The sequence below is a fragment of the Pristis pectinata genome, chromosome 19 (assembly GCF_009764475.1).
Source record: "Pristis pectinata isolate sPriPec2 chromosome 19, sPriPec2.1.pri, whole genome shotgun sequence".
Taxonomy (NCBI): Eukaryota; Metazoa; Chordata; class Chondrichthyes; order Rhinopristiformes; family Pristidae; genus Pristis; species Pristis pectinata.
The window spans coordinates 20,278,062-20,292,046 of record NC_067423.1 but is presented as its reverse complement, the minus strand read 5'-3'; the positions used below and the strand labels follow the sequence as shown (position 1 = coordinate 20,292,046).

General features: G+C 41.5%; 1 protein-coding gene across 5 annotated transcripts in view; it reads right to left on the bottom strand.

Moving 5' to 3' along the window:
• The window catches only part of reln (reelin), a 276,572-nt gene that overhangs the window by 148,264 nt on the left and 114,323 nt on the right, over nt 1-13,985 (bottom strand). For all 5 annotated transcript variants that reach the window (XM_052034310.1, XM_052034309.1, XM_052034308.1 and 2 more), the window contains 2 exons: nt 5,439-5,584; nt 2,942-3,093 (listed from right to left, as the gene is read on the bottom strand). In XM_052034310.1, the coding sequence (XP_051890270.1) occupies nt 2,942-3,093; nt 5,439-5,584 (298 nt within the window). The remainder of the gene's footprint in view (nt 1-2,941; nt 3,094-5,438; nt 5,585-13,985) is intronic.

Sequence of the window (13,985 nt, the reverse complement as noted above, 5' to 3'; positions counted from 1 at the left end):
GACAGGGGAGAGAGGGCAGCCCTGCCTGACTCCAGACTTGATGGGGAAGCTGTCTGTTTCCCACCCATTGATTTGGACTGCGCTACAGATGTCTGTGTAGAGCAGTTGGATCCAATTCCTGATTCCCTCCCCAAAGCCCATTTTGGAGAGCACATCCAGCATGTATGTGTGTGATATCCTGTCGAAAGCCTTCTCCTGGTCCAAGCTGACCAGGCAGGTGTTCACCCCTCTGTCCTACACATAGGCGATAGTATCCCTGAGCAGCATAAGGGTGTCAAAGATCTTTCTGCCAGGTACAGCACACGTTTGGTCCCGGTGGATCACCTGTCCCAGAGCAGACCTGACCCTGTTGGCGATGGCCTTGGACAGGATGTTATGGTCCACATTCAATAGTGAGATGGGTCTCCAATTTCTGATGTCCGCCCTCTCTGCCTTCTGCTTGTAGATGAGGGTAATGATGCCCTTCCTCATGGATTCTGACATGCTGCCAGACAGAAGCATAGTGTTGTACACTTCCAGCATGTCTGGGCCCATCCAGTCCCACAGAGCCGAGTACAACTCCACTGGAAAGCCGTCACTTCCGGAGTTTTATTGGAATCAAAGGAACGGACGGAGCCAGTCAGCTCCTCCAGGGTCAGTGGTTGGTCCAGACTCTCCCGCTTGCTGTCATCTAAGACCTCTGTGATAGAGGACAGGAAGTTCTGGGAGGCAAGGCTGTCTGTGGCCTTTTTGTATTACAGACTGGCATAGAAGGATCTGCAGATCCTTAATATGTCTGTCTGCGAGGATGTTACTGAGCCGTCCTCTTCCTTAAGGCTGTGGATCACAGAGCTCCCCCTGTGCACCTTTTGGAAGAAGAAACGTGAGCACGTCTCATCCTGCTCCACGGAGCGAACCCTGGATCGGAAGATAATCTTGGAGGATTCGGAGGCGTGGAGCTGGGCTTGCCGGCTCTTTGCCTCTTGGAGTTCCTCCCTCACATCCACCCCCCTCGACTGCAGGAGGAGGAGTTGCTGCAAGTCTGTCTGGAGTTGGCACAGTTCCCCTCTGACTCTGTCTTGCTTTCTGGACCTCTCTGTGGATGAAGAACCTCTTGATGTTCTCCTTTGTCACTTCTCACCAGTGCACAGGGGAGTCAAAGAGAGGCTTCATTGTTCTCCAACCTGCGTAATCCCTTTTTAGTTCCTCAATGCTCTCTGGGGTCAGCAGCTTGACGTTCAAGTTCCACGTCCCCCTGCCTGCCTTCTGGTCCTCCTGTAGGTGACAGGAGGCCCGAAGGAGACGGTGGTCAGAGAAGAACCCTGGCGTGACGTCGGTGGATCTGACCGTGATTGGCTCCGACACGAAAAGGAAGTCAATCCGGGACTGGGCTGAGCCGTCCGAACTCGACCAGGTGTGTTGCGGCTGTGCTCCGCCTGTAGGGGTGCTGAAGGTGTCGCGCAACCTTGCATCCTTTACCGTTTCCATCAGGAGTCTGGAGGTGCCGTCCAGTCTGCCATCGGCATTGCCGGATCGTCCAGACGCATCGATGATGCAGTTGAAGTCACCGGCCAGAATGACCGGCCAGGACTTCGCCAGCAGTGGTGGGAGCTGTTGGAGGACGGCCAGCCGCTCGCTCCGCACAGGCGAGGCATATACATTAATTAACCGGAGCGGAGTGTTCCAGTACATCAAATCTGCCATGAGGAGCCGCCCACCCACCACCTCTCTGACTCTGGTGATTGAGAAGTTGCCCCCCCCCCCCCCCCCCCCCCCGCATCAGAATCCCCAGGCCGGAAGCACGACAATCGTTGCCCCCCGACCACACCAACAGTCTGTGGGACCACCATCGCGACCACCTCCGATAGTTGTGGAGGTGTGGTAGCCCACACTCCTGTAAGAAAGTCACATCTGCCTTTACCTTGGTGAGGAACTGCAAGGCCTTAACACATCGCGCAGTGCTCTTCACACTGCGCACGGTTAGAGATGCCAGTTTTATCTCCATGGCTCTTTTGGAGTTCAGTTCCAGTTACACAGTCCATTTTCATTTGTCCTGGGCCCTCATGCCCACAGCTTTGGTGAACTGCCTCACCGACTCCTGTTCCGCTAATTGCCCTCCAGCAGCAGTTACCACCTTCACCCTCCCCTTCCCCCACCTGGCTTCTTCTGCCCTTTTCTCCCCTGGTCTGCTTCCATTTACAGCCCATCCGCCTGTTTCCTAACTCCACACCTCCCTTCACCCCTCTTGGTCCACCTATCGTTACTGGCCTGTCTCATCCCTCCCCCCTTTATATTGGTTATCTTCCCTTTCCACTCTTAGTCCTGTTGCAGGGTCTCGACCCGAAACATCAACAATTCCTTCCCCCCGCCCCCACCCACCCCCACAGACGTTACTCAACCGACTGAGTTCCTCCAGCTTTTTTTGCTTGTCAAAGCCAAATCCCATTCCTGAGATGTAATGCTATAAGTTAAAATGATCATGGTCTCAAAAATCTGTGCATTTGCCTGTGTGTGTTTCATCCAGAGAAGAAAAATGATTTTCAGAGAATAGGTTGAAAGTAAAACTGATCACAATTTTGGAGCTGGTTATGGTTTTTAAGAAGTTTAAAAACTTGTCTTGAATATTCTTTCTAGAAGAGTGTTCACCAGTCTTTACGTTTAGGAGTGGTGAGTACTGCTTAGTCGCCAATAATGGTGTACATATTTCTGATAGTAATCCCTTCATAAATCCATAGTAAAGGTGCAACTTTAATGGATGTTGCTAAACTACATATATGTGATTTGATCCGGTCAGTTCATGACATCTGCATGCAAACTTCTTCCACCTTCTCAAAGGTAGTCAAGTCATAATTTTAGGTAAGGTTAGACCCGAAGTGTGAAGATATTTAACCCACAGCAAATGAGCATATAGAGTGAAAAGATACTGGCACTCTGCTCTATGTTTCCTGCCTTTTTGACTCACCCATGCTGAAGTAAAACCTGAGGTTTCCACCATTGGTTGTGTCCAGAAAGGGTGTGCAGGCAACACGACTGCCATCTTCAAGAAACACAAGAGAGGAGCCTGATTCCACCTCGCCGCACTCTGTGCCAATGACAGCTCCTGACGTCTCCCAGCTGCAGAGAGAAAAAACATGAGAAAGGCCAGCATAGTCTGTTTCTGCTTCACACTTTAATTGCAGTTGTGATAATACTTACATTCCACTTTACTTTATAAACATTAGAAGCAAACACTCTTTTGTTTCAAGGGCTGAAAATTGCAGAAGCTCAGCATTGTATAAAATTGTTTCTGTATTGCCTGATTGCTTTGATAAGAATAATTGCCATGAAGGCTAAAGTAAATACAGTTTTATTAACCTCAGGACAAGATATGAAATGTTAATCCAGGGTTTAAAGGATATAACTTGAGGAATGCAAAGTTATTAACAATCACTTGAGTGAGCAAAGGAAATTCTTCTATCAAAATTGTTTACTACAAAGTGACAATGATGATTTTCAGAAATACATACCTGCATTAATAAGACATTTTTAGATGCAATACTGGGGTGAAAAGGGATTGGGTTGGTGACTGCCACTGAGAAACAAAGCTCTAATTGGAAACCTGACCAGTCTAGACAAAGAATGGGGATGTATAGCTGCAAATTCCCACAGGTCACTAGTTTCAAACAGCAAGATTTTCTTTTCACAGACCTATTTAAAACACTAGTATGTCAGTGGAATCTTAGATTCCCTAATAGATTCACAGCTCGAATACCAGTTTCAGACTGAATTACGGCATTAACTACTGGCATTTATGGTGGCGGCAAATGACTAATAAAACAATCAGATAACAGACCCCTGAAATAAGATTAGAAAATTCTGGAAATGCACCACAGATGCATTTGAAAGAAAGAAACACACTCCATTTATCGATGGGATCGTCAATTAGATGTATGTGAGAAGAAATAGAATTTGCATTTATTTAATATCTTTCAGGTCCTTTTAGGGTATTGGTGAATACTGATTAAAAAAAACAAATGGATTTAGAATTAATTAAAGTAATTAAAAATCCATTTGCCAAAATTCTGGTGCTATTTTAAAATATACCAGAATCCATCCAATCTTATGAGAAGCTTCGAGAATCTGACATTATTTATATGCGAATAGTGAAGGTAAATGCACATAATGATGAAGAAATCTTGTTCAGGGATGCTCACTAACCCTTTGCTGGGGGCAATTATTCTAATCTCTTTAAATCCTGGTTGCTCCAACAACAATAGTTACATGCATTTACATAATACCTTTAATGTTGCAAATATCCTGAATAGCGCCAAGGGCGAGAAGAAGGGAAGAGTTTACAAGCAGTAACAGGAGACTTACATAGACATTGTAGTACAAGGAAAGGCAACTGGGCTCATGTTGGCAATTCATCTCCAAACAAACTGCAACATGCAACCCCCTTGTGTCAAACACACCTCTCCTCCAACAACCCACCAAGCCTTTGTTAAAAAGTAAGTACCACCATATGGAGTGATTAAAGGCACAGTTGAAGAAAAGGTTTCCGAGCTTGTTAAAACTGGGAAGAAATATAGCATGGGCAATATTCCAGAGATCATGTCTGAGGCACCTGAAGGGTGACATTAACTGGAAAGGTGAAGAAGGGATGCTTAGAAGGCTAGAATGTTCAAGCCTGGGTGGGCCAAGAAAATGGACAGAACTGCAAATACAGTAGCTGCTAATCAAGACTCAATATGTAAGTGGAGTAACCCATTAAGAGTTTGACCACTTCAGAACGCAGGCCATTTGTACACATTGTTAGTTCTCTGTGGTGGAAGAAGCATAATAATGGAAAAATAATGGCAATAGTTAAAAAAAAATCCTCTCACATCCCCAAACACACTGAAATCCATTCTTATTCAGACATTTGCACTTTGCTACATGAAGCTAAGAGAATGATTTTTTCCTTGAACTCGCACAAGAGCATTTCAGCTTGTTATTGAGCTATATATTAAACATTGTGGAGTCACAAAGGGTTAACAGAAAATTAAACTCTCTGAGGAGGACATTAAATGGATATCCCTGAGCTGTCAATTGAACACGTATCAGCAGTGAGGATAAGTTCAGGGAATTGAATTCCCTGTGCTGTCAAGTGCTTTTTTATGTCTAGGTGTACAGGAAACCTTTCAGAACCTCTGTAGCCATGAACTGGGAGATGATGATTTATTTTTCTAGGGCAATGAAGCAAAAAGCTTTGTTTGCTTTTCTTTTAAGTTGCAAGGGTAAGAAAAGAGTTAAATATTATTTCTAGTGCTTGCTTTCCATCCCACTACAAGTACTGAAATTTTTCTCTCAGCAAATTTCTTTGGCTGGTAGCTGCAGTTTAAATATGTATGTGCAGGGCTAATGTAGCCCTCTTTTGAATTTCACTTATCCCCATGATAACAGTACACATCTTCAGAATACTAGAAATAACAAGCACTTACCCTGCAGGCTGACTTTCAAACTCTTCTACCCACTGTGTTACAATGCCTTCAGTCCGAAGATCAATGTCCCTGGTTGTTACAAAGTTAAAATCAGTGCCCTCTGTCCCATGGAAATACATGGAGTTACCATCAGACTGACAGCTATGCTGTGGAGAGAGGGAGAGAGACAGACAGAGAAAGAGAGAGATCATTACATTTATTATATCCTATTTTTGTAAACACAATCAATTTGTATTCCAACAAAGAGAATTTTGAAGAGTTTTCAATTATTCATTCATTATAATTTTAAATGTTGTCCAATCATAATGGAGAGTCACAGTTAAACAAGAACCACTTTATTCCTTAACATTGCGGTGGTGAACACTATTTATTTTCATGAGTGTCTCATAGTCTGATTATTAAAAACAATAATAAAATGAAAATCCTTTGCTTGTATAATCACAATCTTTTTACAGTACTTTACATGATTATATTAACCTCAATTTTTTATTCACCACTCTTCTTTTAAATTTGTATTATCACCCTCATTAATCTACAGCTCAATAGCTTATTTATAGTGGTGTACCCATGAGACTCCAATTCTAAGTACAGTCTTAACTACTGGCTAATATAAAGTTACAATTATCTATCTGATGCTGTACTTTAAACCTCTATTTATAAAACTAGAATTTCCTTCGGTTTATGTTAAGGCCTTACTTTGCTGTATTGTACCCTCAAATAACTCTGTGTTGGAATCCCCGGTGTTTTTGTTCACCAAGCCATTTAGCACCTTGACATTGAATGTATAATTGTCTTCCCTTCTGAAAGGCATTATCTCAACCACCTCCTGCTAATTATGTTGGAGATTTGTTTGCCCATTCCACTAACCTAACTATGCCTACATTAGCTTCTTACAGCTCTTCTCATTATTTGCCAAACCTCTGAATTTTGCCTCTGGAACACATTTTGATTTTCTCCTGCAACCCAAATTCAAATCATACAGCTAGATGGACAATGAATTCTACCCTTTGTAACTCTTCTCCCAGCCAAGCAACATTCAATTGGTTTTCTGTACCTGATCCATGCTGTTACATTTCCACTATTGTCCAATAATTGATTAAGTGTAATAAAGCTTCTTGTGAGACACTTTAGTGAAAGCCATTTGAAAAATCAATCGATGCTTCACTATTTGCACCTTTTAATCTTCATTATTAATTAGGTTCTCACTAAAAACATTTAACATTGTAAAACATGAATGGTCTCCAATAAATCATAATGACTCAATGCTCACATCTGAAATTACGGCTTCCAATAGTTTGGTCACAGCTGGGGGTTGATTAACTGGTCTCTAGTTACCTGGTTTATCATATTGAGTTGAAGAGTTATTTTGACTATTCTTTGGTCCTCCACACAACGTGCATATTAGTGAAAATTGATAAAGCCAGAGTAACAGCCTGTGATGCCTCTGCTTTGATTTCCTTCAACTGCATAGAATGTACATTACAATCCAGTGACATCCATCATGCTTCATTTATATTCGCCATTACCAGTTTTTTTCTGTAATTACTTACAGCAATAATTCTATATCTTTCTCAAGTGCACTTACAGTATGTTGAAGAGTCATTTCTTAAAAAAATACTTCTATACTGTCATGCAATGTTCCACTGCCAGCTAGGCCCTTCATCTCTTCAACGGTTTGAAAATCTTATTATGACAAAGTTACTCTGTGCTAGTAATCTGTCACAGCATGTGGTTCATACAAATGTCAAGCAGCAAAAACATAAGGGAAAGGAAGGCTCTGATAAAATAATCCAGCTTCAGCAACAGGATACGTGAATCAAAGGCTTCAGAGAGCAACAAGGGGAGGCCTGTCTGAGCAAAGTTGTTAGAACTGTTGATAGACAGAATTGATCAACTTATAAATCCTGGGTTTTCCACTAATTTTCACAATTTTCAAATCCTCATTATTCCAGAAATGTTATTTTTAGGATCAAATAGTGAAGTAGCAGGGGATTAGTAGAACCGCTTTGAAAATATATTCAGCAATATGATTGCGTACTTTTTTATGAAGACAATGAGTATTTAAATTTGATTTGATTGATTGCTTTTTAGTGTTTGAGAAGTTTCAGTTAAATAGTTTGGTTTATTCCACTCCTCAGAAACATTGTCCTATGGTTAAAACTTTAATGGTCAGGATGGAATAAATCCAACTCTTTTTTTGAAACTTGTTTTATCATCCTCTTGCTTTGAGCCTTGTAAACAAGTAGTAATTCATCTCAATCCATTGAAGAAAAAGTGAAACTGACTGGCAGAAACAGAAGATATTCTGAAGTGAACTGTCACCTTCTGAAGGGAATTGTCACCTTATGGGAGCTGCTCCTCTGGTCAGTAACGTGACTGAAAAGTTGTAAGTGTAAAATAGATTCCATTTTTTTTACTTGAACTATCTTTACAGTTCATATTAGTTGTCAGTAGAAAATATACTCAGGTAAATTTTGGACAAGGACATTTTTCAATGTAAAATCACAATAAGTATTCCAAGTTGTTTTGTGGGACGAGCTAAAAACACAGCATGTTTTTAGTACAGCCTCTTCTGAGTGCAGTTTCCAAGCAATCTGGAGGCAGTTTTAACTTTCATTTTAATAATGTATTTGCTTAATAGAGTTTTACAGTTAAAATATTTTAACCAGATAGTTTTAAGTTGTAATGGTATAAAATCACATTGATATAAAACAAATAGACTTCAAGTGGTGGGAGGGGGTCTGTGAAAGGGAATGTAGTGGTTGCAAGGGACAATAGAAATTGTTCTCAGCAGTTACAAGTGCATGACATAAAGGCTGTGTTGTCTACCTGACACCAGAATTAAGGACATCTTCCTCACGTCTGGGGAGAGGAACTTGGTGTGGGAGGGGAAAGATACAGTTGCCATGGTCCACCTGGGAATCAATGATAATGAATGAGAGGTGATTTCATTGAAATATGTAAGCTTCTTGTGAGGTTTGACAGAGTAGATGTAAAATTGATGTTTCCCTTGGACAGAGTGTCTAGAATTAGGGTCACAGTCTCAAAATAAGTGGTCAGCCATTCAGGCAGAGAAATTTCTTCACTCAGAATCTATATCTCTAAGAACTGTGGAGGCTCAGCTGTTCATTATATTCATGACAGAGATGAACAGATTTTAGATATTAAGGGAATCAAGGAACATGGGTTATTGCAGGAAAATGCCGTTGAGGTGAAAGATCAGTAATGATCTCACTGAACGGCAGAGCATGCAAAAGGGACTGAATGGCTTACTTGTGTTTGTGCTTCATTTATTCTTACAGATAGGACAAAGGAGATTCTGCTTATAGAATATGAGCATCTAGGTCTAAATTAAAATGCAGGATGACAAAGGTAATGATCTCTGGTTTAATATCTGAGCCATATGTAAATTGGCTAAGTAAGGTTAGAGAGATGAATGAGTGATTCAAGGACAGCTGTGTGTGAAATGGGTTTCTGTTCATGAGGCACTGGCATCAGTATTGGGGAAGCGTTATATAACCTTAGTATTAAATTATATTGGGAAATAGTTTTGCACCCCAAGATCCTGGATAAATCCCTTAAACTCTAATATACAGTGACTCTCTGGACCAATTTCTTACTTCAACAATTGAACTAAAGCCAACTCAAAATCAATCTTCTTAATATTAAATCTGCACATTTCACAGTTGGATTAAAAGGGAAAGATTTCTTTTGGGGGCTGGGTGGGGGTTGGCTAATGTTTTATTAAAATTGGATCATATAGCAATAGAAAGTCATCTTAAACTGTTAAAGTAACAAAAGAAATAAACTTAATTTGTAGATTCAGTCAGTTTGCATCCTGTCGATTTCATACATTCAAAGTTTCTAAGTCAAAAATAAATCAAGCTAATATGCTATGGTGAACCTGGAAGACTCCTATAGATCTTGTGCATGAAACCCTACATCAGCAGAGTGACCCTGCTTGTAGTGAGCTGAAAAACCCACAGATGATGTCCAGTTACTGTGGGATAGCAGATATATCAGAGTCAGACATTGCTTTCTCTTCTGGAAAGGCTCCTTTCAATCTTTCCCAGAGATGTATGAATAATAGATCATTTCCATCATATGACTTTAAGGTACATGTCAGGGGTGAAATGAGTTCCAGCAGACTTAATTTAATGGAGAATGAGCTAATTATATTTAAAATGTCAATAAAGGGAATATATGGTTTAAGTTTTCAGCAGTTCTTTGAGGGTTTCGTACTAATCTATACCATCTTTTGGCCTGTGCAATAGTTGTAATTTTTGTATGAACGTTTTTGTTAAAGTAAAATGACACAATAATTTTGTGTTTGTCAAAGGACTATTTCTAGTTTAATTCAAATGCTTACAGGACAGTTGGTGCTGGAATCACAGCGGGAGATTCAGGGATATTGTTGAGAAACCACAATACTGACAGATGCAAGCATAGGTTTGTATTGATGAGCTGACTCATGACCTCAGTGTTATAGACAGTGTTTGTACAAGAGCAGAAACAACTGATGGAATAAACAGCTGAAAGTTTGTGGATAAATGGCAGCAAATGGAGGTTAGACTTGGCGGATCCCAGGACAGGTGAAAGGAAGAAAATAGTTCATCCACCTTAAAATGCTTCACCAAGAAAGGCTCAAGCCCTGAATGTGCAGAAACTAGACAAAACACTGATCTTAATTATAAGAATTCCAAATGAATCAGATAGAGCAAATTCTAAAATGGCACCTCATGAATTTACTGGAAGAGCTGTGGACGGTCAACTGATTATTTTCAAGGCTGAAACAGGTAGTTGTTTTAACCACTAATGGTTCCCATTATCACCTTCCTTACTTATCAGATTCCTGCACAGGTAGCCTTTGTGTTTCTGCTTTTCACTCTCCTAGCTGTCTCCACCCTCATCCTCTCCTCCCCTCCTCCAACCTGACTCCATCTGCCTTTTCTTTTGTCTGTTTTTTTCTCTCTGCCTCCATCTATCATCCACCTGCCTCTGTCTCCCAACTCCACCCCTCGCCTTCCCCTATCTGACTCGATCTGTCCATCAGCCCTCACCCCTCCTCAGTCCACCAATCAGCCACTGGCCCATCTCACCCCTCCCCCCCTCCACTTTACACTGGCTCTCTTTCCTCCCCACTCAGTCCTGATGCAGGGCTTCGACCAGAAATGTTGACAATTTCTCTCCCCCCGAATCAGGACTGAATGGAGAAGGATGATGGAAGGGGAAAAGAGAAGAGGCGGGACAGGGGCCAGTGGGTGATTGGTGGACCAAGGTGCAGTGGAGGATAACAGGCAGATCGAGCCAGCCAAGTGGGGGGGGGAAGGGTGGAATTGGGAGATATAGGCAGGTGCATGTTAGATGGCCATCTGAAGATCTCAGTTGCAAGCCATTTTAATTCCCCTTCCCATTCCCACCTGTCCATCCTCAGCCCCCCTCCTTTGCCAGAGTGAAGCCAAACGTAAACTAGAAGAATAGCACCTCATATTCCACCTGGTTAGTTTACAACTCAATTGTATGAACAATGAATTCTCCAATTTCAGGTAACCTGCTCCCCCTCTATCCCTTTCTCCTTCTGACCTACCCAGGTCCTTTCACACACACCCTTCTTAGCAACACATTTCCCTACACACCCCCACCCCAAACCACCCAGTTTTATACTCTCCCCCCACCTACTCCATCTGCCCATCACCCACACACTCTTCTTACTACATCCCCTATTCCCACCCCCCATTGTACCTATCTGCCCAGCTTCCCTCTTATATTTTGTTTCCCATCTTCACCTTCATTTCTTTTCAGATTCTATAATCTGCACCTCTTTATTTTCTCCACATATCACCTCCAAGCCTCTGTCACCATCTCCACCCTTCCCTCCCCAACTTGACTCCATCTGCCAATCAATGCTTCCTCACCAGGATCCACATCACTTGCCAGCCCTCACCCTCACCTCTTTATACTGGCTATCTCCCTTCTACTCTTTCAGAATTCATAGAATATGGCAATTATTCAAATGTCTTTTTTTAATAAGAGTTTTCCAGCCACTTGGGTGTGATGCAAGTGTTAAGTTACGCAAAGTAAAGCTACAAGTCTCTGGAGCTCTTCCGAAGCGCTAACAAAACTAATTAACTACATCTGAATTTTTACTTTTATTCCCAGATCAGTTACAAACTCACATCCTGGAAATGATCCAATTTCTCAGCCTCACGGCTCACTAACCCAGACACCAATTCTTACTTTGGGGGCAGCGAATGAGCAGCAAGCATCAGTCAGCCAGCTGTAAACATTGCAAAGAAACGCCTGCCATTTTGAGGCAGTAGCTTTCCTTCTCTCAGGCCAGCAAGCTGCAGCAAACGCAAAGGACGTTCTGTTTCAGCTTGGTGCATTGAGGATAGTCGCAATCAATCTACCATTAAGGTAAATGTATGGGTGTTGCAATCACAGGGGGTCAAGGCAATCATCCCTGATTGGGTCCCACAAGGAAGACCAATTAAACTCACCTGGGCTGGGCCTCCCCAGTAGTAATAAAAACCTGCAAGGTGCACTCCCAGCAATACATAAATCAAATGTCTTATCCCCCCCAGGGGCCACCTAAAAGAAATGGATCTCTCTCTTGCTTCCAGTGGTAAAACCATTTTATTGTATGTACGTCTTTGTATGTCTCTGGTTAGGCCTCAACTAGAAAACCACATCCATTTCTCAGGATCACTCCAGGAAAGTTTCAAGGCCTAGGGGTGGGGATGCAGAGGAGATCTACTGGAATGATGCCATTATTGACAGACTTGAAAGCTATGGAGGGAGTTAAGAAGTTGGCATCACTTGGAGTAAACCACAGAGGCCTAAAGGGAAATGTATTTGTCGTATATTCTGTTTCTTATGTGCTGCCTTGTGATATATAATTCACTCAGAACTGGAGGACAGGAAAACATCTGTTCTTTGTAACAGTCAAATCTCAACTTAAGCTACAAGCATGGAACAACAATGTTGAAATAATTAACTGTGTGAAATAGTTCTTAAGGTTAAAGATAAAGTTAGTTACTGTAACAGTTGGATGCCCAATACAATATACAACGGTAGAAGAAGTGTTCACAATTACAAATGTTGTTGAAAAGGTGAAACTCTACACTGGCAGGAGGGCACCTATTTGGAACAAAGGACCCAGAAGGGAGGGGTGTTATTATTGGCAGCATAGGACCTAAAAGGGCTGTGGAAGTAGCATTATGAATAGTTTTCAAAAGTTAAATATACTCAAATATTTTTCAGGGATATGAGAAAGAGAAGGGAGGGAAGAGACAGTGTAGTTTAATGGATCAAATGGCCTCTTCCAGTGCTGCGTAGTTCCATATGAAGTTGCAACAAGTTCTGGACCTTGTAATTTTTAAAATGGGTGCATGGTACTGTTGTTAAGTGAACTTCACCTACAAGCTCCAAGACTAAAATACAAAAATGTACCATGCGCACAAAAGATATGGGATATGGAAGTAGGTTTTTGAGTGAAAGGACTTCCCTCAATTTATACAGTTTCTTACAGATAGATCCCTGGCAGAACAAATAGTTCGACCAACACACAGACAATGAGTGCACATTCACCCTGTGAAACAAATGGAGATATCTTCTGTGAAGGTTCTTCAATCAGCAAGTTTCTTATTTTTGACAATTAAAAAGTAAAGATTTGTTTGAAATACTATTCTATTTTGATGTGATCTTGGTTAAAACATGATGATGCAAAATAACGTTGAAATGCACTGTTATTTTGGTCTCAACTGCTGGTTCCAGTCTTGTGGGTTTTGGCTGCTGAATCTCATTAATAAATGCAAATCAGGGTCTTACAATATACATAGTCTCAGTGGCGATAAGCCTCACTAAGAGTTGGTTATGCCATTACATTTCATAATATTAATGCCAATAATGATTAATTAATGAGAATATTTGTACCTGCTCCAAAGAGCAGGGTCTAAAAATGAGTCAATGAGTTAATAATAGAGGTGAACGTTTTTCTTAGTTCAGCAGTTTCCCAAATGACGGCCAGGCCTCTGCTGTCCAGGACAATTCCTCGACCTCCCACACCTACTACAGCTGGGAAATATTCAACATACCATCCCTCATGACCACTCTTATAGTTAGGGCCACCAGATTGGCATCTCCTTCACCAGCAGGCTGTGGCTTTCCTCCAGAGACAACAAAGCAGTGGAATCAAATAGTTATGGAAACACATTAGTGCTTTGCTGCCACTGGGTTAAAATTGAACAATGATAACTCTGTCATATTAATCTATTTATATAAACATATACTAAATGTGACAAGAAGTGATTTGTTCTGTGCCAATACAACACTAGAAAGACGTAACAAATCGCAGGCTGAAATTTCCCATATAATATAGCAAGAATAAAGTTTTTATGCTCTGTGACTAACTACCCATTTATTAAAATCAGCTTGCTTGCTTGCTTTGAAACGTAATGGAATAACCAACTCTTAGTGGAGTGCTTGCTTGCTTCTTTAGTTGCTCTGTTGGCCATCTTCATCAGCACATTTCCTTGTCCCCTTCAC